Genomic DNA, 26,872 nt, shown 5'->3' with positions numbered 1-26,872 from the left:
AGCTGTATTGAGTGGACCATACAGACCAGGCTGATTGCACATGGTTACAAAGCTATTTAGTTAACTTGTCCTAATGCAATTTCCCCTCCACCTTCTTATGCATTTCCTGACAGTATCATTTGTAACAGCTTTTTTTTTAATGCGCAGAGATCGGTTCTTTCTAGTTTTTCCCCAAATTTCCTAGTCAATTGGAAATTCTTTTCATGAGATTCTGCTGCTATGGCTCCTTTCATTCCCCAACCACCCATCCACCACCTTTTCACACCCCCCTACCCCGCACTACTTCAGAAAGGAGCAAAGTCAGAGCTGGCCTCATTCCAGAATTCTGAAAAAGACATCGGGTACTTCAGAAGAGCAGAAACTCTTTACAACTCTTTGAGATTGAGAAGAGGCAACCAGAGGAAAGAGAAAATCTTTACAGAGACAGCTACCTGATATACATGAAAACCTACGCTGGGAACGTCTCTTGTATGTCAAAAAGCTGTTTGCCTCCCCATAGAAACGGCAAGGTTTGGATGTGACCCAGAGTCCCATCCTTGTCTACTTTTAGAAAGGGATCTTGATTTGCAACCGAGAGCTCACACCAATGCAGTAGCCAGAGAAAGGGTGGCTGGTGGGTGCCCAAAGATGGGAGGAGCTCCTGTGCCCAGCCCCAGAGGCCTCAAGGGCTCGGGGGCCCACTCAGATTGTACCCGAGAGCAAGAGAGAGGAACTGGGGTGAGCTAGCACTGTGGCTTTGTCTGTTTCCTGTTTCAGCAAGGCCGCCGTGCAAAAAGAAAGACGGTACCAAGAAGGGAAATGCTAAGGGGGCCCAGAGCCATGGATTGAGAGCTTGCACTTTACTCAGCTGCTGTCCTGCCCCATCTGAGACCAGAGCCAAGATCTGCCCAGGAGCTGGAATGCTTTCCTGAGCTGCTTGGTTTGGAGCCTGGGACCCAAGGTAACTGAGAAGGAGGATGCTTTTGTGTCCAGATTGGGGACCTCTGACTCTGGGGTGGGGAAGATGCTCAGTCATCCAAGCTTCCCTAGGCTCAGAGGGGGAGACACGGAAGCAGATGGATTAGTTTAAGAGTGTTTGGGGTTGGGTAAGCAGGAGGGCATCCTGGCTGGCTCCCGGAGGCACTAGCCATGGCACAGGGGTAGATCTTCGAACGCTCTTCTGCTCCGTCCTTCAGATTGTATTAGGAGTGAGTCAAATGACTTAGCGTCCCAGCTACCCAGTACTGGGCATGAGTTAAATGCTCTTTTATAGTTCCCCTCAAAGCAGGAGTCCCCAAAACAATAAGCTGCCTTTCCACGGCCCAGGTGCCTGCCAGCCCTTCTCTCCCGGGCTCACACTGGGAGCTCTGCACCAGGACGGCCAGACCTATACAGGAAGACATTCATTGCACACACAGCCAGGAAGTAGGAGCAGACTTGGAAAGGCAGCGACAAACCACTGTCAGGTGAGGGCAGCACCCTGACCTCTCCCTGAGGCAATACGCCCTGAGCCAAGATCACCTCCTCCCCAAGCTCCAAGTGGGCCCTGTCATGCTGCCAGCTGCCAGAAAGCCTGGGCAGTGGCCCAGTGACCTTTCTTTGAACCACACAGGGACTAGTTCCCTTTTCTTCTACAGCCCATCCCTGTCAGTCAACCATCCCACATGGCTTCTTGTGTTGAAGCAAATCAGAACAGTCAAGACACCCCCGAAAGCTGGATGTGATTCCACTCAGCTGTGTGCACCTAATCCTACCGGGTGTCAGGCCCTGGGGGTCCGCGAATGCTCCCTTCTGTAAGGAGCCCTTTGGACGGCAAGTCCCCGCTTGGGCAACAGGTCCCAGTGTTTGCCCCTTAGGAAGCAGAGCAAAGCCACCGCATGTGTCTGCAGACTGGTGCACTGGCCAGGGCCAGGCAGTCTGGGGAGACCTCATCTCAGGCTCCGTCTCCTCCCCCACGGCGCTTTCCCCCTCACGGCAGGAAGGTAGGAGGATTCTCCATAATCACAGGCTTTGCCCCCTCTACAAAGCCCTAGGATTACCTGGGGCCCACGTTTTAATGGTGGGATGCAGACAGGCTGGACACTGGTTCTTCACCCCACCTCTTCTTTGCCTTTCTGCCAGGCCTATTTGACATGGCAGTTGTGTCCAGCTCAAGGACAAGTCCTTGTAGCCCACACCCAGAGGTCAGATGAACCCAAGCAGTAAATACGATCCACATGAGGCCACATCCCCTCCGTGTAGTAAACAGAAAAGGGTGGGGAACAGAAAGATGAGGCATTCTTGATCTTGGGGTGCTAGTCCAGCTGAAGGCCTTGGGCTTAACAGCACCAAGTCTTTGGTAGCCAAGATCAGCAAGACAGGGGTAGTAATAATCCTACTTCAGTATTGTAAAAAAGCTGACATTTATTGTGTGTTATGTGCCAGATGATTGATGTGCGTTTTCTTCTTTAATTCTTATAACCTTACAAGGGAGGTTGGGGTCTCGTTTTATAAATGAAAAAAAAACTAAGACTTAGAGATATTTAAAAGAAAAAGGTAGTAGATGACAGAGCCAGGATATGAACCCACACAGCCAGGAGCGAGGGCTCTCTCCGCTTCCCCCATCTAAGGTAGAATTAGCCAGGAGCTACGGCTTAGGCTCCTATAAGGGCAGATTCTGGACATGGGGTTTACCTGTACATAATCCCAAGTCTCCTCCATTCAGTCATTTACAACTCAATATGAATGAGTCTTTTGCATCCTTTTCTGTTTTTAAATAACAGAAGTGGCAGGTGGGAAGTCACGGAACCGTACAGAGTAGGAATGAGGACAAAAGCCTAAAGAAAGGGGGAGCATCATCTACTCCCAGGGATGGGAGTAGAGAACAAGCATCCACAACTTCAGTTTCTCTTTCTTTCTTTCTTTCTTTCTTTCCTTCTTTTCCTTCTTTCCTTCCTTCTTTCTTTCTTTCTTTCTTTCTTTTCTTTCTTTCTTCTTTCTTCTTTCTCTTTCTTTTTAAGATTTTATTTAATTATTCATGAGAGACACACAGAGAGAGTCAAAGACACAGGCAGGGGGAGAAGCAGGCTCCCTACAGGGAACCCGATGCAGGACTCGATCCCAGGACTCCGGCATCATGACCTGAGCCAAAGGCAGACTTTCAACCACTGAGTCACTCAAGTACCCTGCAGCCTCACAGTTCTGCCTGGGGTCTGCACTGCCCCATACCAGAGTATGCCCCGCTAAGCCTCTTTGAGAGCATGCCTGGCTTGACCTTATAGGACCCCTCTCCTGGAGTAAGATTGCCCCACCCACAAATGACCCTAGGGAATGAGTGGTCTGATCAGAGAGATAGCAGGAATCCTGCAGAGAATTCTGGACTGAGCCAGATGGGCAGCAAAGTTCCAATGAAAGGACAAAAAGGCTGCTACCTGTTGAGTCTGTTTGGCCTATAAATAAACTCAAGGGGCCAGAGCTGGCAATTACTTGCTGGTCAATGAAGCTGTGATGCCCTTTCTGACCTATCCAGGAACGAGGTTCTGTAGGCAGTGGGTAGTGACATTGTAGGACAGAAAGGAGAAACAGAAGCTGGAAGGGGGAGTCCCTCTTCCTTCGTCCTCCACTGGGCTAGCTCCAGTGGTCAGTGGAAACAGGGCACAGAATTTCCTGTGTTCAGGATCTGGCTCAGCCACGTCCAGCCCCAAACAAATTTGCAGAAGGTAGGTGAGGGAGAAATGGAAAGAGGGAGAAGGCACAGAGAAAGAAGAAGAAGTTAGAGTTGGGGGTTATGTGAATAGCAGCTAAGATTATCTAAACAGGCAGCAAGTATGGCTTCTACACCACGCCTGGTTCCCTGGGGACTTGTGGTTACTGTTTTCATTTGTTTCATTTTTCTTTATAATAGCCTTATTGAGGTATCATTCATGTGGTTGCTGGTTTTGATGGTGTGATCTGTGTTTGGGCTAAGGAGAGCAGACCTAGCAGCATACGTAGCCCTAGCAGGGAGGAGATTCTAAAACATGGAACCTTTAGCTTGGAGTGTTATTGAGCTAGAAGCTGTGAAATGGGTTTCAGTCAACACTGGACAGATGGCAGGTACTCAGCCAATATTGGTTTGAGTTGATGTGCTCCTGAGGGTCAGATCCCAATCCTGGGACAGGAGTGGATACCAACGGACCAAAGTCAGGACTCCATGACCGGAGGAATTAGTGTGAGCTTTTCCTCCTAAACCATGTCCAGATCTGGGCTCAGAAGCTAGTTGCTAAGGGCTAAGAAGACAGCAGTGGGTGGTAGTCACAGGACTGGCCCCAGTTTGGGGGGGGGGGTCTGGTTATTATTCCAGGCCTTGAGAAAAGAGTCACTCAGCTATTTCAGCTTGGGTCAAGAGAGCAGGAAAGATGCTGGCCTTCCTTTTAGATTGGAGAAGAGAGAGCCAGTTTACCTGTTCTCTAGAAGTCTCTGGAAAATGAACATATCCCTATCTGCCATCCAAAATGCTATATGCTCCTGACAATTTTTATCAATCGTTTCTCAGGTTCCCCTGACTTAGAAACAGGGTGAGATCAAGGAAGGTGAGATCAAGGAAGAAGTGGCAGTGCAAAGAGATCTTCCCACTTTGCAGAGGGGGAACGTAGGCCAGAGGTAAGCAAAAATTAGTATGGAGCCTGGACCTAGGAGTCCTGCTCCAAGTTCAACACCATCACCTCCTCAGTTTTCAAGCCACATGTACGGGACGTTGTGCTATTTCTGCCCCCTGGTCCAGGGAGATAGTCATTTTTCTGCCCATCTCCTGACCCCTCCCCTTCTCCTCCCTCTTGGCATTTGGCAGACCCAGGCAGCTATTCCAGGAACTGGAAGCCAAGCACAACAGGTGCTCAGGAGGTCATCATGATCAGCCCAGACCCCAGGCCTTCCCCTGGCTTGGCCCGGGGGGCTGAGAGCTATGAGGCCAAGTGTGAACGCCGGCAGGAAACCCGTGAGAGCCGCCGTTGCCGCCCCAATGTGACCACTTGCCGCCGGGTGGGGAAGGCACTGAGGACCCAGCAGAGAGAGCAGCTCCAGAGTGCACGACAACGGGAGTTCTTCAGGAGGAGGGACCTGGAGGTGGAGGAGACAGGCAAGGCCCAGAGCCCCAGGGCCAAGGAGCGAGGTCCCTCCAGGAGGCCAGGCCAGCCAACTGACCTCAAGGAACCCTTGTCTTGGGCCAACAGGATCTCTTCTCCCCGGCAGCAGGTGGGTCATGTCAAGGGACACGCTACTCTGGATGAGGGCAGGGGTACTAAGGCAGATGATTGGGCTCAGACTCACCAAAAAGTGATTTAAATTAAGCTCCTTCTTCCTCAGTCATAGAGCATCTCCCTTACCCACTTACTCATTCAGAGGTTTTTGTTGTTTGGGTTTTTGTTTGTTCAGCTCTTTTTTGTTGTTGTTTTGCACTGGCCTTTTAAGGAAGAAAAAAAAAACTTAAAAGCAATCCCATTGCTAATTCTTAGTTATCAGTTCAAATTTAGGCAGTCTATACATATGTTCTAGAGCATTTGTTCATCCATCATTCGACAAATATTTACTGAGTGCTTACTGTGTGCCAGGTACACAGGCCTATCTTCTTGATACCTCCTCTCAGGAACACACACACACACACACACACACGCACGCACGCACGCATGCACGCATGCACGCATGCATGCACACACACACCCTCTCCTCTCCTCTTCTGTGAGACTATTGTACCCACCTACCTTTTCTCTGTCACTTGGACCATTCCGTTTGTACTAAATTCATGCAGCGAAGGTCTTGTCTGGTCCAGTAAACTTTCCCTGGCTTCTCCAGGCCACCTCTGCACTCTGTGGTCCTTATGAGGTTATAAATCCTCTAAGATTGTGTAATAATACTTAGAGAACCCATCGTTCTGGCCTGGGAAGGAGCAGTGCTGGCAAAAATCAGGGTGTGCTGAGAGGATCTAAGCCAGCAAAACATCTGTGTCTTCCTACCCATGTTATGAGTGTGCTGACAGCAGGGATGGGTCCGCTGTATTCCCTGGAAGTGCCTGGCCTGGTTCCGCACTCAGAGTAGAAGTTCAGTCGGGCTTCTTAATTAGTGGATCTGTTATCTGTAATAGAAGGTGCTGCTCAGAAAAACGATCCTTGAGCCCGATTGTAAAATAAAACCAACTGTTTTGTTGGTTTCTAAGGCAAGAAGATTTCTGAATGCTTTTTGTTTAAAAAATATTTTTTTTAAGGAGAAAAAAGTACAAAAACACATTTAACTAAAGAACTTTGCCTAAGCCTGTCAGTTATCGAAGTTTTACTGAGCTCGAGTCGGTCTGCATGATTGGATACCACAGGCACCCCTTAGCCTTTTGGTGTTCTGTTACAACCATAGAATTTTTGAGTTTGCATGAAGAATATATAAAAAGAGCGGACTAGATTGTGACAACTACTACTATACCCCTCCCTACGCATTCCTGCTCTACTGGCTCTTCTCACAAAACCTCAGCAGTATTCCAGCCATGACTGAGATGAAGGAAGCCACCTCTCAAACATGGAAGGGACCTCAGAGATCATCTACATCACACAGACTCATTGCACAGATAGGAGACTGAGACCTAGTAGAAAAGGCAGGGTCTGACCCTAGATGCCTTCACTCTCAGGCCAGTTCTCTTTCCACATCACCATGCTGGCAGCATAGGTGGCTGAAACCAAACAAGGTGAGTCAGGGGTTCTAGAGAAAGTAAGGAGAGATAAGCCCAGCTCCCCATTTGCCTGGCATGGGAAGGACCATTCCTCCCATGGCTGAGGGAGGCCAGGAGCAGGGACAACTTTGTAGTTTTTAAGGTTTGAATGGGTTACCTTGGTTTTCTGGACCTGAAACTTGATCACTGGTTCACTTTTCTGCGGTCAGCTGAAGAATGATGCTCTAAGAGGCTCTAGGCTTTCAGCATCCCCTACTTGTTTTCCAGGTGTCAGGCACCAGCTCTGAGGTCTTTCCAAGCCAGCATCACCCTCCCTCAGGCCCCTGGAGGGATTTGGCCAGCCAGCTCTCCCAGGCTGAGGACCTTTCACTGAAGGATTATCCCACCAAAAAACCACCCAAACACCACCGTGGTAAGAGCAGAGCCTCCCCCACTTCACTGGGGCCTGCAGAGAATCTGCAGCAGGCTCAGCTCAACTCTCTCACAGTGGAGAGTCCCTGTGCCTTCCCACTTCCTCCTCCATGGGTTCTGAATCACCTTATCCTCTATCCCTCAGGCACGCAGACAAAGGCAGAAGCAGCCCAGCCGGCAATTAAGAATGATGCCAGTCAGCAGACCAAGTGAGTACCTTCCATGTCCCTGCCCCCAGCTTCCTTCCATACCATCCACTCCTCTCTTCTAAGCTTTGCTTGAATCCTCACCCAGTATGTGGAGAAGGAACACAGCAAACTTCCACATCCACCTTAGTTGAGAGAAAGGAAGGCCTTCCCCACCCTATTGGCTCTTCAGAAGAGATCAGAGAAGGAATCCACCCGCCATCTCCTGATGTGCTTGTTTCTTTGATTGAGTGTCATTTCTGTTTTTATTTCTTCTCTTCCCAGTTATGGAGTTGCAGTTCTAGATAAGGTAAGAAAATCCTCGCTTTGAAGGGGTTGACTCAAAGGGTATCTCAGCTCCTCTAAGCTCGGACATACTGGAATTCTATGGTAAACACAGCTGGGATGGAGGGGCACCTTCTTCCTGGATGAGCACAGACAGGAGGACCTGGAGGGACTCTGTCTGAGTCAAGGAAGAAAAGTTACTTGACACAAGCCAGTCTCGGCTCTCGTTGCATGTTCGAGGATTTCAGGGGACCTAGAGTCTTCTTGAATACCCTTTTTCTTTCTCTCTAGGAAATCATCCAGCTTTCTGAGTACCTCAAAGTAAGTAACATGTGAACTCTCCCCTCAGCTCCTTCACCCACTTGCTCTCTCCTCATCCAGATTAATCATGCCTTCTTGCGTTTTTGCCCCCCAGGAGGCCCTACAGAGGGAGCTGGTTCTAAAACAAAAAATGGTCATTCTCCAAGACCTACTGTCCACTCTGATAAGGGCCTCTGACAGCTCTTGGAAGGTAAGGGAATGAAATCTTTGTTTGAACAAAGCTTGTGGGCTCTTACTCTTCTTTACACACCACCCCAGCAAGAGAAGGGGTTTTCTCACTACTGAAGAGGCGAGGTAGGAGGTGCTAAGATCTAAAGGTCAAACATGCCACAGTAAATATATGGAAGAGCTCAGCTAAATCCAAAATCATTAGCTGGGCTCATGTTGCTCCACACCCAGGGAAGACTCAGAACCAAAACAGGCAAGAATTGCCATTTTTCAATTTGTTGGAAGAAAAGAAGGATGATCCCAGTACATTTGCCGTTATTGACTATGGTGAATGTCAACTCTTTTTGTATGGGATTCATACCAATATTAACTCTGAGCCACCATGCACCTACTATTCAGCTTAGATATCAATGTCAAAGTGAGAAGGGACCTGAAAGATCATGTAGTCTAAGTTTTCCCATTTCACCAACAAGGAAACTGAGTGTCAGAGAGGTCAAGTGACTTGCCCAAAGTCACGTTGCTAGTTAGAGGCAGAATTGGAACTAAAACTCAGGCCTCCTTATTTTAGTCCATTCATTCAACAGATATTTATAGATCATGTTCTCCGTACTGAGCACTGGAAATCATGAGATATTAATTAGTTAGAGTTCCTGCTTTTAGAAAGCTTGTGGTTTTGTCAGGGAGGCAGATGCCTAAACAATGTAGAGATATGACAAACGAAATAAGAGAAATGTTTTCAGTATATAATAGTATATATAAGATGGAAGGAATGACTCCAGAGAAGAGGAACACCAAGGAAATATTTATAGTTATGGAAGTATTTTTCAGACTAACGTGGAAGCAGAAACTATATTCTAGGCTGGGGATACAGCACAGACAAAGACCTAGAGGCATAATATAGTCTAAAGCAATGGGTCTCCAACCCTTTAATCTGAAGACTGCTTTATACTCTTCAAAAGGTTTACTGAAAACCCCAAAGAATGTTTTGTATTTACCACATCAGGATTTACCCCTATTAGAAATGAAAACAGGAAACTTAAAATGTGTGTAAATTTTAAAATACAGTAGTAAACCCACTACATGCGAACCTAAATGACATACTTTTATGAAAAATAAGTTTATTTTTCAAAAAAAATCATGAGAGGAGTAACACTGTTTTACACTTTGGCAAATCTTTTTAAAGTCTGAACAGAAGATTCTCGTGTTTCCATCTGCTGTAATACATTGTTTTGGTTGAAGCGTATGGAGGAAAATCTAGCCTCACACAGATACATAGTTGGGAGAGAAAAGACCTCATAGAACCTGTGAAAGGGTCTCGGGGACTCTCAGGGGTCCTTAGACCCCCAGAGTGAGATCCCTTAGATGTTCAGGGAGCTACACCACTGGAGCATAAAGTGCCTGGTCCAAAAGAGAATGCATGCCCTCACGGGCCTCCATGAACATCTAACCCTGCGGCATAGATGGCTCATATTTAGACAGAGAGATGGGCTGGGAGGGTTTAAAACAAAACTGAGAAGTTAATGGTGATATAAAAGAGACTTCCTAAGCTCAGTCCTCCTTCCTCACGTGGCATTGTACAGGATTTAGTGTCTACGTTCAGGGCTCCTGATTGTCAAGGAAGTCGTTTTCATCAGCCGAGCAGGAGCCTGGGACAGACAGCTGTGCATGCCAGGTGGTTTCCGGTGCTGAACTAATTTGAGATCATCTCACTCATTTATTCAACAGACATCTGATAAGTTGCAACTATGTGCTGAGCCCTGTGCTACAGGGACAAAAAGAAGTAGGGTTCTTGCTCTTGAGGAGCTCACATATCAGCCAGGAAGAGAGAGATGTACGGTGTGATGAAGCTGTAACAGTGGTTTCTAAAACGTGACACGGAGGAGAGAGAAGCAAATAATTACTCTGCCCAAAGCGGAACAGGGTAGGCTTCAAAGGAAAGGGACCACTTGAGTTGGGTCAGGAAGGATGCGTCGTTTACTGGTTACAGAAGTAGGAATGATGATGGGGAAGAAAAAGCAGAAAGGAAAGGCTGTTTAAGGTAAAGGAATCAGAATGCTTATAGGCCTCTGTCTCACAAACAATTGGGTATAGCCGAGTGTGACTGAAATGACGGCATCATGTCAGAGGAGTTCCAAAGATAAGACCAGAAAGGGCTTCAGATGGGTCTCTGGAATTATGAAGCTTAACCTTTTTCAGATGGACAGGGTATCTCAACCTTAAAATAATGTAGAGACTCTTTCCTAAATGAAAGGATCACAGATCCCGGAGAATACATGCTACCCCCAGTTCGAGAAACACTGCTCCAGGCCATCAGCAGGGTAGCAATGGGAGGACTCTGTATTGGGGTTTAAAGTCCCACACTTAGCAATGTTTGGCCCATCCTCACGAAGAGATCAGTCAATAGCTGTGGAGCTGTGGTCACTTTGGCAGCATACACGCTGAAATCGCTGAGGAACTAAGTCGAAAATGAATGGTCAGATCTGTGCTTTGAAATGTTCTCTGACAACAATAAGGACCCTGGCTCTGGGTGGGTGGGGAAGTGGCCAGAGCTGTGTTGACATCCCAAGCGAGTCATAACAAGCTTGGCGGAAATGGGAGACATTTCCAAGGTCACCTCTGGAGGCAGTTTCACGCCACAAGGGGCACGAGAGCCTCGGTTCCTCTGCTTGCAGTTTTCTCCCTCCCATCTTCCCACCCCTCCCTATACTCACCCTTCTTTTCTTCCTCCTTTCCACCAACCCCCTCCCCCCCCCACAGCTTCCTGTTTTTAACAGAAATAGTCAGATTTTTCAGTTAAGAGGTCTTGTTTCCCCCAAAACAAAATAAAGCAACCCTCTACTCCTGCCATGGAAGCCTCAACTTCCATGGAAGGACAGCCCCAGACTGTGGTCCAGGGAAAACTAATTGAGAAGAATGTGACCAAAACGGGGGCTGGCGTTCAGCCCAGTTCAGGCCTCTGTTTTTTCCATTTGGCCCCCATGATTTGAGTTTCCAACTTCACATGCAGGGAAGCTCACCGCAAGCTCTGTGAGAACCCCAAGAATGAGGTCCCTCCATTGCTTCCTCCTCAAAACTGACTCTGGGCCTATTAGATAATATGATGCGGCCTGGGGCCCTGCTGGGACTCCAGAGCAGAAACAATTCGGGTAATAAGAGAAAGCAAGCTCTCAGTGTTGGGCAATTCAAAAACCGAGGCAGGGCACACTTGGGTTTTAAGTTCTGTAAAGTGGAAATGAGATTTTTGAGATGACAGCCCAGCGGGGGATTGGCTACAAGCCCCAAGCAACCTCTGCTAGAGCAGAGATGAGCTGTGGGCTGGTGCTTCTGCGGTGAGGTGGTAGTGTTTCTGGAGAACAGATCAGAGGCTGGGGAAAGCCAAGCAGAAGCAGGAGCTGAAGCCCTCAGACCAGCACCAGGTGTGTACAGCCTCCACCTTGCTCCCTTTTCCAGCTGGGGGAGGGAGGTACTCTGCTCTCTGAGCCCTGGGGCTCCCAGGCAGGGGGCGGGAGGGTGATTGCCAAAAAAAATGTCCACTGTAGACCTGTAAAGAGTGCTTCTTCCCACATACTGCACCACTGGGCTTCATGACGGGAGAGGGGGGCGTGGGGGGCTGGGGCTCACACCAGGAAACTACATGCCTCATTTGCAACAACTTGGCTACAACTTTCTTCCCTGCCTCAGGGAGTCTGGGAAGGTGGAGCTGTGGAGGAGATTTTTTTTAAGCCCCAGACTTGGGTGGTCCTTCATCCCCACTGAAGGGGCTATCCTGAACTGTCTTCTGTAGCATTGTGAATGGAAAAGTAATCTGGGGTACTGGCTAATACAAAAATAGTTGGGAGGGCCAAGATACTGGATTAAGACCATAGTAAGGGAGGAGTGAGGAATCACCCAAAAAAAGGGTAAGAGACAGGGGAAAATATAAGGATATTGCTTTGGGCTGGCCTGCTTTCTTCTCAAACCACAGCCAGATAAACCTTAAACTCGGTGGGTTTGATTACACCGTGCCGTAGCAAGGAGTTTAGGCACAAGGAAAATGTAGAGATCTGAACCAGGAAATGGGGGTGCAGAAGTTGAGTTCAGGATCCGTGGATTGACAGTGAACCCGCCATTCAGGGGAAGGCAGCCCTTTACCAGTTAGTCCAAAGCCCAAAACAATGGAAGTCTTTGTCCATCTCTTTTATCTGTCCCAAAGCCCTGTGGTTACTGGCGATGCCAAATCCAGTTGGACTCTCAGCTCTCACACGAGACATTATGAAAAACATTAATAGCAGGAGGCACTTTGAAAAATTATTTTTGGCAAAGCTTTTTGCTTTTGCAAAGCCCAGCTGAGTAATACAGGAAGCAGAAAGGGTGGGGGCGCCCTCTGGCTCCCAAGGTTTAGAAGAATCAGCCAAACAAGATCAAAACAGGAGCTGAGATACCACTTCCTGCCTCCCCCAGGTGCCCTGAAACTAATTGAAGGGGACAGACCTCAAAACAGAGTCTTCTCCTCTGCACCCAGGCCACTGTAGACCAGAAGCATTATGAGGGTTCCAAACACCCAAGCCGCCTGAGAGGGGACATGGCATCTCAGGCACGGAGAGAAATGTCATTTCTAGACCTCACAAGCATCTCACAGGGCTTGGTTGGAAAAGCCAGAGAAAGGATATGAAAATCGGTTCTTGCTAGAGACCCATGGCCTTTCCTCTGGGAAACCAGCTCTCATTGATGGCACCCGCTCCCCAACCCCCTCGTACATACAACCTTCTGTCAGACTGGAAGAACAAAGCCCTGCCCTGGGAAAAAGGGAGACAATTACAGGTGGAGGAAAGTACAGAGCAGCGAAGAGGTAGTTAGCTACTCAGCTGAAATACTGAAAAATTGAGAAACAGATAAGCCTCTTCCAGCCTGCCCTTCTCCACCCTCACCCTTGAGGTTAGCATCCTTCCTGGAATGTCCAAGATGGCATCAAACCCACCCTGCTTGGGAATACACAGAACGTGGCTTTCTGGGAAGCCCCTTCACCACCACGACTACTCCCCAAATACACACACCCTGCCTTGATAGCTCTCCTCCATTTCCTGCTTTTTAAAAGGATTTATCAACTTTTTTTCTTTTTAAAAGATTTTTAATTTATTTGAGAGAGTGTGCACGTGCACACAAGAGAGCATGAGCAGGAGGAGGGGCAGAAGGAGAGGGAGAAGCAGACCCCAGGCTAAGCAGGACCCCAAGATCATGACTTGAGCCAAAGGCAGCCAGCCACTCAACCAACTGAGCCGCCCAGGCGCCCCACTCTCATTGAGTCCAGTGTGTGTGTGTGTGTGTGTGTGTGTGTGTGTGTGTGTGTTGAGGGAAAGGGGAGGTAGTGAGGGGAGATACTAGTTTGTTAGGGCTGCTATAACAAAATACCACAGTCTGGGTGGCTTAACCAACAGAAATTTATTTTCTCATAATTTTGGAAGCTAGAAGTCTAAAAGCAAGGTGTTGACAGGGTTGGTTTCTCCTGAGGCCTCTCTCCTTGGCTTGCAGATGGCTGCCTTCTCCTATGTCTTCACATGATGTTCTGTTCTCTTTTTATGAGCACGCCAGTCATATTGGATTAGGGCCCACCCTAATGACCTCATTTTAACTTAATTATTTTTTTTTTATAAAAGAAGGAAAGAGAGAGCATGGCAGGGGGGCAGGGAGAGAGAGAGAGAGAATCTCAAGCTGACTCCATACTGAGCTGGGAGCCCGAAGCAGGGCTTGATCCCACAACCCCAAGATTATAACCTGAGCCAAAATCAATAGATAGTCAACAGACTGAGCCTCTCAGGCTCCCCTCAACCTAATTATCCCTTTAAAGACCCTATTTTCAAATACAGTCACATTCTGAGGTGCTGAGTTAGGATGTTAACATCTAAACTTGGGGTGAAGGCAGTGGAGGGAGAGCACAATTCGGCCCATGAAAGGAGGTAAGGAAGGGAATGTAGAGACTTCTTTAGTCTTACCAGCCTATACTTTAGAAGTAAAGCTCCAGGTACAAGGCTATAAGGAGATGAGGAATATAGAAGTGCCTAGACACGGGAAAGAGGTAATGAGGAAAGAAAGAGAGCTTAGAAGATTTCTTTCAAGTGAACTCCTAATCTGATATCCTGAAACATTGGCTAGAGAACCTCAAGGTACAGAGAGGAACTGAGGACAGTCTGATTCTCCCTTCTCCTGTTCCAGAGAAACTGGAAAAGATCCTTTGCCATTTTTCTTCCTCTCTACCTCCTGAAAGGGTTCAGTTCCAAAAACATTGCTTGAACACTGACCATGTTCTAGGCAATAAGCTAGAAAAACAGAAGAAAAGTCTGCATGCTGTATTTTGGCCCAAACTCATTAACTCATCCCATTTGCTCCAGGGTCAGCTGAATGAAGACAAATTGAAGGGCAAACTGAGATCTTTAGAAAACCAGCTGTACACCTGTACCCAGGTAAGCATTCGGGAGGACACTTTCAGCCCAGGAATCTAGAATTAAAGGAGAATGCTTGAACCTTGATTCTACTCTCTAGAAATGACCCTTTCTTGACAGAGATGAAAGCACCCATACCTACTCACTCAGTTCTGTCTTTGCCATTTTCACTTTGGCCTCTAACCCATCCTTTTCTCCCTTTTTCCTGGTGTTCTTCCCTTTGCACCCTGAGAAGGAACCCTAGCATCAGTACTGTGCCAGTTACAGGGGAATCTTAGGAATACCTGGAACTGTAGGGAGAGACCCTAGGTAAAGATTCACAATGCCCAGATAGACCTTCATAGGTCCCAATCTCTGAACAGATAAGTTGGATATTATAATAAAGTCTTACAAAATGATTTCCATTCCATGGGCAACTTTAGTCTAGTAGCAATCCCTGGGAAGACGTAAAAGGCTACCACTCTTGGGTTTTCTATTGCACTGTTATCCATCTTCAGTTAACTCATTAGCCTGGTCTTGGATTACAAGAGATAGAAAGAAATCAGCTTTCACACTTGAGAAGTGATGGATTTCTGGTAAGTGGCGAGGTGTCAGATAAGAGAATGAGGTGATGTGAAGTTAGGGAGATAAGATGGACCTAGCTGCACGGTTTTGGTCTTAGGAGGGAACAGAGTTTATATACAGGTTTGCTGATCCACAATTTTTATTTTTTCAGTATGGCCTGCTTTGTCACTCTTATGAACCAAATAATGCCAACTGTGCTCATAAAATACTGACTTATAATCCAAAATACCAGTCTATATATTTTCAGTGAGGGGTAAAGCTGGCCAGTATGGGTAAATCCACTAACTAGAACATACCCATGTATGACCTCAGCCAGTAGCTCCTAGATCTGGCTTCTAATGAAAGTTTTAAGAACATAAGATCTACTGATATTTAAATTCAAATTTTCAGAGGATTCCAAAGTTACATGGAAATTATTTCATATTGATCCCTAAATTTGCATCATCGGGACTACTGCTTATTCAGTGGGATAACCGAATTGACATTAAAAGCTGCCTGCCTTCTCCAGAATCACAAGGCAACAAGATGAAAGGGATAGGGAGGGGAAGACCCTAAGGGAATTTGCAAAGCTGCTCTTAACTTCTTAAGTTAAGCCAAGACAATTTTTTAATGCAAATGTATGAATTTTAAAACATTAAGGGTACTGAGGATTGTTCAGATCTCTGAAGCTACACATTTTTTTAAAGCATGCTCTCTACCTTGAAGGAGTTTACAATCCCCTAAGGGACACTAAGGGACAATATTGACAATGGAGAGTCAATAGAATGAAAAGATAGAGACATACAAGGGACACTATGTGAACCTTAAGAAAAACTACCTAATCCATAACGAGTTGAGGGATGGGAGTGATTGGTCAAGATTTATCAGAATTTACGTGATCTTTGGACTGAATCTTGAGCATGAGTAGAAGTTAACTAGGTGAAAAGGGTAGATGAGGATGCTCTAGGCAGAAGCTATATGGACAAAGGCAAAGGCCAAAAAGCCTAATGCTTAGGGGATCTATAAGCAATTCAGCTTGGGTGGAAGTAGCATAGAATCAAAGTCTGAGCTTATAAGGAGGAGCCATGCCAAGGAATTTGGACCTGCTCCTTAGTCACTAAGAGATTTAAACAGGGAGTTATGTGATTAGATTTACATTTTAGAAAGTACCCTTTAGCTACAAGGCTTGAAGATAGAGAAAATATTGAATTGACCCATACAATATTGTCCGAGTCTGAACTGACAGGAAGTCTGGAGAAGAGACAGATTGGAGCTGTTAAAGAGGTTGATTTGACAATGCTCAATGAACCACTGATTAGTGGGAGAAAGAGAAATGAAGGATGACTCCCTGGTCTCAGGCTTGGGAGACAGTGGGTGATGATGCTAGTCACTGAGAGAAGCAGCAGCCCAGGAGAAAGTAGGTTGAGAAAGATGATTTTGCTTTGGAAATGCTGAATTTGAAGTGCCTCTGGAAGGCCTGGGGGAATGCCCAACATGCCTAGAGCACTATTTGTTATGCGTGCTTACCTTCCTCATCACCTGGGACCCTCTCCCTGCCCACCTTGAGCCTGGAAGAAGATCCAACAGATCACTTCTATCTCTGCTCAGGAGGGCGGGGGGGTGGGGTGCAAGGACCGAATTCTTTTCCTTTCTGTATCCCAGCTCAGGGATTGGCACACAGAAGCTCAATATGTTTGTTGATTGGATCAAATTTACAGAAATACTCCCCTTGGGGAATGAAAAAGGTGTTATTGGAGATGGAAGACCAGAAAAACAGCTATGAGCAGAAGGCCAAGGAGTCACTGCAGAAAGTGCTGGAGGAGAAAATGAGTGCAGAGCAGCAATTGCAAAGCACACAGGTGTGGGGATGCTGGGCCTGGGACCCCGGGGTGGCTCTGGGCAGCATAGAAGGCAGCTGCACAACTCCCTGGAACCCCCAAGGCACCTTCCTCTTGTCTTGACCACCCTCTCAGCGGTCCCTGGCTCTGGCCGAGCAGAAGTGTGAAGAGTGGAGGAGCCAGTATGAAGCTCTGAAGGAGGACTGGAGGAACCTGGGGACCCAGCACCGAGAGCTGGAGAGCCAACTCCATGTGCTTCAGTCTAAATTGCAGGTACCAGGCCCGGGGTGGGGTGGGGACTTGGGGAGAGAAGGCAGGGCTCCTGGGTTGGGGACAGTGACAGGAGCAAGGAAAGAAGCTGCCACTAGGACAGGGGTTCCAAAAAAGCCTGAGAGCATCTGGTTTTTAGTTCCTCACTCTTTCAGTTCCTCACTCATTACCCACTTTGTACCCGACTCACTGTTTGGGCTCTGAAATCTAATTGTGAGTTCAGCAAGGATGTCTGCACTGCTCATGCCAATGCACTAAGTGTTCACTGGATGACACCATCCAAATGCAAAGGATGTGACTAGAATATTCATCAGATTGCTGTCATACTCCAACCTACTCTCTGCACCCCATCCCAGCAGAGCATCCAGCTCAGAAATGCCTACTACTGGCACCGAACAAGCATTACTAGCTTACTTATAGGCTGGGGATTACCTAACATCCTGCCAATGTGATTTTAAGCAATTATAGTAGACCCCTGGCATTCTCCAGGGTTCCATCATTTCCAACCTGTGTTACCTTGTCAAAGTTAACTAATCTAAATCTCACTTTCCCCATCTCCGAAAGGAGGCTAATAGTACCCATATCATAGGATTGTTGTAGGATTAAGTAAGTTAATCCATACAAAGTATTTAGCACAATACCCGGCACATACAAGCCTCCACATATATTAGCTATTTTTCTTCATAGATTTTACTTACTTGGTTTGAAATTTTTGAGAACCCACATCAAAAATTAACCTTTATAATTTCATTGAAGCAGAAACCTGAGTAACCAAATTAATAAGACAGGGCATGGGAGTCTTATCAAAGGAACGAACCCAGCTGACCAGGGCACAATAACCACATCTCTTAGAAAGGTCTTTTTCTTTTTAACCTTATTGAGGAAAAAAAAAAAATGACCCTATCTGAGAGGGAAAAATAACAGTGTTAGAATGAAAAGACAATGTGAAGACACCTAAAAAGTGATGATTTGGTATTTTTCAATTTGGGCATTAACTCAAACGAGTTCCTTGTGAAACATCCAAAAGTCTAATGCATTGTTAAAATGTGAGAAATAGAGCAGCAGGAAGGAAAAAAAAAATCCTAGTTTCCATTTCCCTAATACTCCAGTCTATGAAATTCTAGTTTTCCTCTTCTATGGGATCTGTTCCCAACCTCCGCCCTGGCACTGACCTGCTTCTGTCGGGCCCTCCTCCTTACAGGGAGCAGACAGTAGAGACCTACAGATGAACCAGGCTCTGCAACTTCTGGAGAATGAGCACCAGGAACTACAGGCCAAGATTGAACTTCTACAGGGGGACAGAGACAGCTCAGATACCCAACACCTACAAGGTACCCGGCTCCTCAGAGGCCTCTGGCTGATAGAGCCCCAGAAAGGAAGCTAGGTGGAGGAGAAGGCCTCAGGCTTAGGTTGGGTTTGTGATTTCATTTTACCTCGAGGGAAAGGCAGGGCTGTTTTGATCATCCAGGACTGAAAATTAATTGTGCTGCACTAGCGAATCTTGTAGTATCGGCCTGCTTTTCCAGCCAGTCCCTCTGAACCAGGTCACAGCATTCCCACTTTAGTCACACGTGGCGAAGCTGCATTTCTAATTTGAAAGGGAAAGGTCAGTTGAAACACAAGGCACCGTGAAGGAATCCCATCACAGCCTGTGTGTCAACAGGGCGGGGGCAGGTACCAAATCCTATGCAAACACAACTCTTGATTCAACCTGATGTTGCTGAGGCCAATGAGATCCAAGGTCCTCGAGAGCTCATTTACCTCTCCAGTAACTGTGACAAGTAGAAGAGTAGCTTCCACTTGACACACATCAGAGGCCACAGACATCAGAGGCACCTACTAACTCGTTCTCAGGTGTCAGGTTCATGAAGTCTTGGGCTTGTCTATTTCAGTTTGCATTATTTCATTTTCAGATCAACTGAAGAGGTCAGAGGAGGAGAAACTCACCCTGATGGCCAAAATACAGCAGCTGCAGGGTAAGTTCCCTTTCCAAATTCTCAAAGTAGCACGGCTGGCTCTCTGGTGTTCTTGGGGGCTCCTGTCCCACAAAAGGCATCCAGTGGAGGGGTTTGGGGCTGTCTTTGACATATCCCCTACCTCTGTGCATTTTCTGACCTTCTTGGAAAGTGAGGTCACGTACATAGCTCTTTGCAAGTTAATATTTGCCGTTTTCCTTTAAACTTCTTTCTGTGCCAATGACATCCGCCCAAATTTCCCTGGTTTTCAGATTTCAAAAAGAAAAACAAAAACAAAATGGTAGGTTTTCTAAGGCAGTTATTTTATATATTGTCGTTCATTACATATGTGAATATGTCCTATAGACTTCTGTCTTTAGGAATGGTTCAGAAAATCAGTTCATGCCATGTAAGCCTCAAAACTACCTTTTGGAGCCAAAGAGGGAGTTTTTGTAGAAAAAAGGAAGTAGGCAATTGCCGAAAAGAGAACCTGATTTGATTAATATCTCTGCTGGCTGCCCACCACCTTAACCTCAGACACCCCTACAGAGAAATTTCACATAATGAATATTAAAAGTAAGGCAACCACCAGCAGATGCCAAGAACCTACAGGGCAGAAGCTGAATGGGCAAGGAGCCATGTCAAAATCGTGCATTTATTTATTCAGTACATATCTGTTGAGCCCCTATCAAGTGCCAGGTACTTTAGATATACATGGTGAGGATACAGTGCTGAGCAAGCTGACGCAGCAGCTTCCCTAGGGAAGCTTACATTCTGAATAAGCTCTACAATAAAGTACAGAGTTTCTGTGAATAACTAAGTACGTGTCAGGTAGCAGTAACTACTATGGAGAAAAATAAAGCAGGTTAAAGGGAAACCAGTTGTTATTTCATACAAAGTCATCTGGGGAAGTCTTTCTTCTAAGGTAACATTTAAGCAGAGACTTAAAGGTAAAGACAAAGTAGGATGAGATATGAGGATGATTTATTTATAACAAAATACCACACACTGGGTCACTTAACAGAAATTTATTTTGCTCTGGAGGCTACAAATTCAAGGTCAAGGTGTTGGCAGGGTTGATTCCTCCCGAGGGCTTTGAGGATACAATCTGTTCCAGGCCACTCTCCTTGGCTTGCAGATGGCCTTCTTCTTCCTGTATTTCTTCTTGTCTTCTATCTATGCACATCTGTGTTGAAATTTCCCCTTCTTGGAGGACATCAGTCATATGAAATCAGGGCCAACTCTAATATCCTAAAAAACTTGATTACCTGTGTAAAGAACCTATCTCCAAATGAGGTCACATTCTGAGGAACTAGGGGTTAGGATTTCCTATGAATGGTAGTGGTTATTCAACCAATAACAGACAAGAACATTTTGAATAATTAAGTTTCGAAGCAAAGTTCTGAAAAGACACTGTTTGCAGTAGATATGCTAGTATAGAAAAGTTCCTTATGTTTTCCTGCAGGTCTGCTCCAGAATCAATCCTTACAGCTTCAAGAACAGGAGAAACTCTTAACAAAGAAAGGTCAGCAAATTTACTTCCACAAATTCTAAGATAGTGGTCTTTCTTTGCCTACCTAGAGGCAGGAGACGGACCACATGACCTCTTGGAGTCCCATGCAGTTCTAGGAGTCTATTAGGGCAGGGATCTAGGGGAGCTTTTTGGTGATTGATCATTGGCTTTGAGAACACTTTAACCAGTTAGCCTCCTATCCTGAGAAGTATATAAACTGTGAAAAGAATTTCTACTCTCTCCAAAAACATATGTCTGTGTTGAACATTTCAATAAATTGATTTTGAACTCAGGATTTAATGTCAATTTTTACACTTGACTTTCTGAATCAAATCCAACTCCAAGTCCACACTGTGTTGCATGCAACGGTTACCTCACTCTTAACCCTCAAGAGTCTTCTGCCTTAGCTCTCTGAGAAGAATTCATCATGTACGGGCGGGGGGGGGGGGAGACAGGAAGACCCTCACTTATGCGTTCCATGAGGTCTTTTGTTTTCTCATCAGAATCACCATGTAAAAGATAAGGCAGAAATTATTATACTCACATAGTATGGATAAGAAAATGAAAGTCTACGGTCATAAGAATTAAGGACACAGCTAAGACCACAATCCACAATTTCTGACTCCTAGTTCACTGCTCTCTTCACCAAGACTAAGACTGCCACGTGGCTCAGAAGCCATACTTAAGCCACCCCATGAAGATGAATTCCAGGGTAGGACAGCCATTCTCATGACTGAAATGAGGACAGAAGGGAAAGGGCTTAGTTATATCAAAGCACCAAACAAACCTACCACCAGAAATACTACAAAAGAAACTGGATTAGTAAGTATCCTCTAGAAATATATGCCATTAAACAGGACTAGGGATACAAAGAAAAGATGCCAATCTTGACCTCAAGGGGCTCAAATTCCAGCTCTGTGTCGAGACTGAGCAAAGTCCCAATGGGAGGAAGTGAGAGAATTCTACTCCGTGCAGTCTCGTCAGGGACAGGTCCTCCCTTGCTTCCTCTCCTCCCTTCCCGTCACTCCAGGGTTCTCTCAGTGATAAGGCCCTCCCTCGGAGGTGTGGACCTCACTATCACTGAGAATCTGGCTGCTTTTTTAGATCAGGCTTTGCCTCTGTGGAGTCCAAAGCCCTCCCATAATGAAGTGGAACCCGAGGGTACAGGGAAGGAGAAAGAATGGGATTTCAGAGACCAGCTGCAAAAGAAGACTTTGCAGCTCCAGGCCAAGGAAAAGGAGGTGAGACGGTGACCTCAAGATAGTGAGGGGATCATCCCACAATAGTAAGGAAAACTACTGGGAGGCAGCCAGAGAGCAAAGATTTCAAAGTTTAAATTGTGACTGGATGCCAGTAGGTATTCATTTGCCTTTATAAGATGTCTTTACTTATGGGCTAATTTGTCAATCTTTTCCTTCCTTTATTTACACCAACTGTTATTCAGGGTTTTACTAGTTACCTTTTGTAAAGTCAACCTAAACTCAAACACATTTAATAAACATATTATTTCCTCAAACTTTGCCCTAGAGTTATCTCAAAACTATATATATATATATATATACATATATATATATATAGTGTCTTTGATGTAAATATAATTATTATATATATATACACACACACACACACATATACATATATAGTGTCTTTTAATTAACAAAGCCCTTTCCATCTACATACTGGGGAACATACATATCCCCAGAAGTATTCATATGCAACTCAACTAGGTCCTGGCAAAGATGCTTTTACTAAGATCACTCCCAGGTCCTCTGTGCTAGAAGATCGTCATTTTTTGGTGCCCCCATCTCCAAAGCACTTACACATACACAATCATGAGAGCACTGACATGTACAATACATATTATAATATGCGTTATAATCATTTAAATGGACACATTCCAGACAAAGTAGGTGAGACAGTCAAAAGGCAAACTGAAATCTCTGAGAAAGGCTGGGAAGGGAGGATGACAGTAAAAATTCCAAATGAATGAAGGGGTAACTCACATGGGGCCCTCTCCCTGATCTGAGCTGTCCCAGGAGGAACTGGTGGTGATGACGTTGGTGGTATTCTCCCCCCAGTGCAGAGAACTGCATTCGGAGTTAGACAACCTCAGTGACGAGTATCTCTCCTGCCTACGTAAGCTGCAGCATTGTCGAGAAGAGCTGAACCAGAGCCAACAGCCGCCTCCCAGAGTAAGAGAGTCTATCCTCCCGTATTGTCCTGGATGATGGTGGGACGGTTCCTCCTTTGGCCAAATCTTGCAGATAAAATTTATCAGCCTGTGCCAACATCTGGCCAGCCTGTTCCACTCAGCCTGGTTTATATACTTGACAGTATAGCAAGTGTCAGTAAACACTGGCTCATGCATCTAAGCCTAATTTTCATGGAACTGTTGAACCTGAAGGGGAAGACTATTAGCTAAAACATGACGTGGTGTTCTTTTAGCCTATTATGAGCTAGTGGCAAGAGTAAGGACAGCGAAAGCACTAAGGAATACAAACAGAGAATAATATAATTTTGCTGAATTATTTTCCATCCTTGATTATTATTATCATATTTAAGTATCTGGCCTTTGCTGGGTTTGATTCCCCGGGCCAGTAATCCTGGCTTAGGAGCCAGTGACCAGCAGTAAAGTGATTTAATCCCAAAGGAAGTGACCAAGTGAGAGGGACAGTGATGTAAACAGCTTTTTCTCCTCTACTGACCCAATACTTTCCACTGGGCAGGGATGAGAAGAAGGAAGATTATTTTTGCCTGTACCTTCTCTAAACAACCCATGGCCTCTTTCTCTCTCCCCAACACCCCCCCCCAACCCCCTCACAGAGGCAATATGGCCAATGGCTCTCGATGCTGATGATAATGATTGCTATAGCACTGGCAGTGCTCCTGGCCAACAAGGACAGCCTGATGATCTGAATCACTTGTGACAGCTGCATGAGTGAAAATCTGAAGCAAGAAACAATGAAAAACTCAGAAGGTTTACATACTTTAAAGTGTGGGTTTCCCTGAGATTTTTGACTTTGCTATTATTTTTTTTTAACCTACTGTAAAATAAACAGACTTCACCTAATTGTCTCTGTTCCTTGGAACTCTTAGTTTACCCCTGAAAGACATGTCATATCCACAAACATAAGACATTTGAGCATCCTGGTCTAGTCTCCATAGTCCAATTAAGTTGGTGGTATATGAACATGCACTAAAACCTACCCAGTCCTCCCCTTTCCGGCAGACACTATCCACTAGGGCAGGTATATTTACAACCACCACACGAGTATATTGCTTGTCCTCCACCACCCTTCTCCACAATCTCTTTTCTCCTATCGCCTATCCAATTAAAAAAAAAAAAAAATCAACAGATATCTCAGCAACGTCAAGAGGACTCCTAGTATAGAAATGGCAAAAATGTGTGACCAAGGCCACCATCACCTACTCCCCCTGCCCATGGCAATGTGCACAACTGATGACAGCATTTTTCCCTACTGTTCTCAAGATGCTCAGAATTCGTACCTGAGAGGTCATCCCTGAGCTAGAACTGATCATTTCCTGAATACCATCCACGTGAGAGAAAAGCTAAAGTCAGAGGGCCACTGCTGGGAGCGTGACTATCTCGGAGGAGATGCTCAGGTCGGCAAAGTCATTCTGAGCCCTACATCGAGTTCTAAGGTCTTCCTCCCAAGTATTTAGAGTCTCTCTCAGGGCTGGGAACGAGCTCTCTGGGACACTAAAGGAATACAGCAAGACTGGGGGATGACCACGCAGCCATGAGATCCGAGCAGCAAACACCCGTAGTGGGGTCAGGGCTAAGCAGTTGTCATCTCCCTGGTTCAGTTGAAAGGTATACGGAACAGGATAGCCCAGGAGGATCCCAAACACAGTACAGAGATTCCAGTCTGAGGAACGAAGTCTGCTGCAGGAGACTGCCACGGACAGGTCCTTCGGCAGCCCTTGCAGATGCGTGATGATCTCAGCCATCAGGGCCTTCATATGCTGAAGCTGGTCCAGGGAGCAGATAGACGGGTGAGGCTGGGAGCTGGAAACATCCACAAAGGCTATGGTACCAAGCAGCACCTGCTCCAAGGACTGACATACACGCTCGGGACTGACAATCAAGCTGTCTTCTCCGATCTCCAGGATGTGAAGTCCCTGGGTGGGGAAGCCCAGGGCCCGCAGCTCCTCCAGATAGCTCTGGAGCTCTGATGCCGCTGCGCAACTGCAATCATACAGCAGGGCTGGCTTCAGTCCCCGGGCCACAGCCAGCACCTCTCCAGCTAGGTGAAGGCAGACGGCTGGGGGTGGGCACCGTCTCTTCCCCATGCCCAGGGTCTGCTGAGCAGCTGCCACCAGCCTCTGAGGGCTTGGTGCTGACACGGGACCTGCAAGTGACATCAGGCACGGCCTCCTTACCTAGCCACAGTTCCCTCCCCTGGGCCGCACCTCTGAGCTCCAGACACTTGAGGCAAGGGCCTAAAAACAAAACAGTAGCAGGGGATTATTAACACCAGCCGGGGACATACCGGGAAACCTGCCAACAGCCTACCCCTACGTTTCGGAGCATCCTCCAAACATCTTTCTGTCCCTCCTCCTGCCTTGAGACGCTAACCCAGACCAGACAAGGCGGGATCCCTAACCTGGTTCCTACAGCTGACTCAGTCTCCCTCAGTCCCTAACTCAGGAGTCTTTCGGGTCTTTTGAGTAGATAGATGCACGTTCTCTCTGGTTTCTTCTAACTTTTTCTACCTGTTGCAGATTCCTTTCTCGGACTGAAACTTTAGGGAGTAGCGGCAGGGCTGTCTTTTGCAAAATTCCAGGCATTTCACCTAAAACTACCCCCCCCCTCCGGGAGGGCAGAGTTCTGGGCTCCCAATGCCCTCTCTCCACTGCCAGCTTCCTCCTTCCCTTCCCGCCGACAGCTGCACCGGTGACCCGATCAACAGACGCCAGAAGGTAGATTCACGACCCCTGCACCCCGGGACGTAACCGGGAGAGCCGGAGGAGGCCCGGACTGGGCTCCCGCCGACGCGGACGCCGACGCCCCTTCGGCAGACGGGCTCCCTCCATTCCCCGTTCCCGGGCCCGAGCATATCGTAAGGATCCGCAAAAGGCCAGCGCTCGCTCTCTCGCTCTCTCGCACACACACACATACTTCCTGCTTCCGCTTCCGCCGCCGGCTCGCGGGCTCGGAAGCGCCTTCCGGTTCCCTGCGGGCCGCCGCCAAGACGCGGAAGCCCGCACGCTCCGCCGCCAACACCGGAAACCGCTCGCGGCGCGCGGCGGAACAGGCCTACTGCGCATGCCCAGCACAAACGCTCCCGCCGCTTTCCCGCGACGTCATCCAGCGCGCTGTCGCGCCCCTCGCGTTAGGACCTTCGGCCCGGCCGCGCCGGAAGTGAGGGCGCCTGCGGCCCGGCCCCTTCCGGCCAGACAGAGGCCGGCCCCGCCCGCCTGCGTCGGAACGGGGGTGGGGCGGGCGGAAGTGCACGAAAGGAGGCGGGGCCTGGCGCGACGGGCCGGCTGCCGCGGCCTGGCGTCGTGTGTCTTCCGTCGCGGGAGCCGGAGAAGGGCGCGCAACGCGACGACTCGTCCCTTGTGTGCGGGAAGACGTACGTCCCCCCCCCCCGCCCCAAACGAAGCCTCCCTCGGGACAAGCCACGTGATTTGCGGAGTCTCCTCACCTGTGAGTTGGTTGTGTGCTTCGACCGCCTAAACGCTCAATCTGAGAGGACTCGGCCTCTCTAACCGAGCAGGTGTGAAGGGCGCGAGTATTACCCACTCGGAACACATTTATCGTGTGTGTCCGTGTCGCAACGTACGGAATAGATTTAAAAAGAAAAAAAAATAAAAAAAAAACCAGCACTTTGACGGTGCTCAAGTTCGAGGAATTCGGTTTTCTGATTCCACGTGAGAAACGGGCAGAGAGAGGCGGAGGCTTTCAGTCAGGTCAGTAAGAAGCAGGTGTTACTCCCCTTAAGGGTTAACACCTCTGAGGCAGAGAAAGCCCCTCTGAGAAAATGGCCCGAATTTATTGAATTTATTGAATTTATTGCTCCGTGGGCAGAGCAGAGGCAACTGCGGGCTCCCCCGCTGGGGGTGCCCCTCGCGGCTCCACGTCGGTGCCTCCTCAGAAGGTGGAACCAGCCCCGAAGGAGGGAGGGAGCTCCCGGCCTAACACCCACTCTTCCCTCAGAGGGAGTCAGAAGCACAGACTAGAAACGAATTCTACGACTTTTTTTTTTTTTTTGCCTCCCCCCCCCCCACTCCCCATATTTATTTTATTTTCCCGTGGTCACTAGCAGTAAGTCTATAAAATGAAAGACTTCG

At 47.3% G+C, this 26,872-nt stretch overlaps 2 protein-coding genes across 5 annotated transcripts; one reads left to right on the top strand and one right to left on the bottom strand.

Annotated features, from left to right (window-relative positions):
• Window positions 1–787: 787 nt before the first annotated feature.
• On the top strand, window positions 788–23,510 carry TRAF3IP3 (TRAF3 interacting protein 3). Of its 4 annotated transcripts, none has more exons than XM_055319457.1 (17): window positions 790–940; window positions 4,493–4,599; window positions 4,787–5,190; window positions 6,917–7,061; window positions 7,206–7,269; window positions 7,531–7,555; window positions 7,822–7,851; window positions 7,946–8,041; window positions 14,385–14,456; window positions 16,697–16,837; window positions 16,952–17,089; window positions 18,288–18,417; window positions 19,000–19,062; window positions 20,507–20,566; window positions 21,659–21,795; window positions 22,633–22,746; window positions 23,378–23,510. In XM_055319457.1, the coding sequence occupies exons 3-17, from the start codon at window positions 4,846–4,848 to the stop codon at window positions 23,468–23,470; spliced, it is 1,653 nt and encodes a 550-aa protein (XP_055175432.1). In that variant the 5' UTR covers window positions 790–940; window positions 4,493–4,599; window positions 4,787–4,845; the 3' UTR covers window positions 23,471–23,510. The 4 variants fall into 4 exon arrangements, 3 of the variants coding, with proteins under 3 accessions (XP_055175434.1, XP_055175432.1, XP_055175433.1); XM_055319458.1 differs by lacking the exon at window positions 790–940 and adding an exon at window positions 3,569–3,677; XR_008663673.1 differs by lacking the exon at window positions 21,659–21,795 and having other exon boundaries at window positions 788–940.
• Window positions 23,511–24,130: 620 nt separating this feature from the next.
• CUNH1orf74 (chromosome unknown C1orf74 homolog) lies at window positions 24,131–25,875 on the bottom strand. The gene is made up of 3 exons (XM_055319460.1): window positions 25,698–25,875; window positions 24,959–25,018; window positions 24,131–24,764 (listed from the first exon to the last, which is right to left on the bottom strand). The coding sequence occupies exons 1-3, from the start codon at window positions 25,844–25,846 to the stop codon at window positions 24,131–24,133; spliced, it is 843 nt and encodes a 280-aa protein (XP_055175435.1). The 5' UTR covers window positions 25,847–25,875.
• Between the last annotated feature and the right edge of the window lie 997 nt (window positions 25,876–26,872).

This window comes from Nyctereutes procyonoides, unplaced genomic scaffold (genome assembly GCF_905146905.1).
Source record: "Nyctereutes procyonoides isolate TBG_1078 unplaced genomic scaffold, NYPRO_anot_genome, whole genome shotgun sequence".
NCBI classification, from domain to species: domain Eukaryota; kingdom Metazoa; phylum Chordata; class Mammalia; order Carnivora; family Canidae; genus Nyctereutes; species Nyctereutes procyonoides.
The sequence above is the reverse complement of the archived record's forward strand: the minus strand, read 5'-3'. Positions and strand labels throughout refer to the sequence as shown.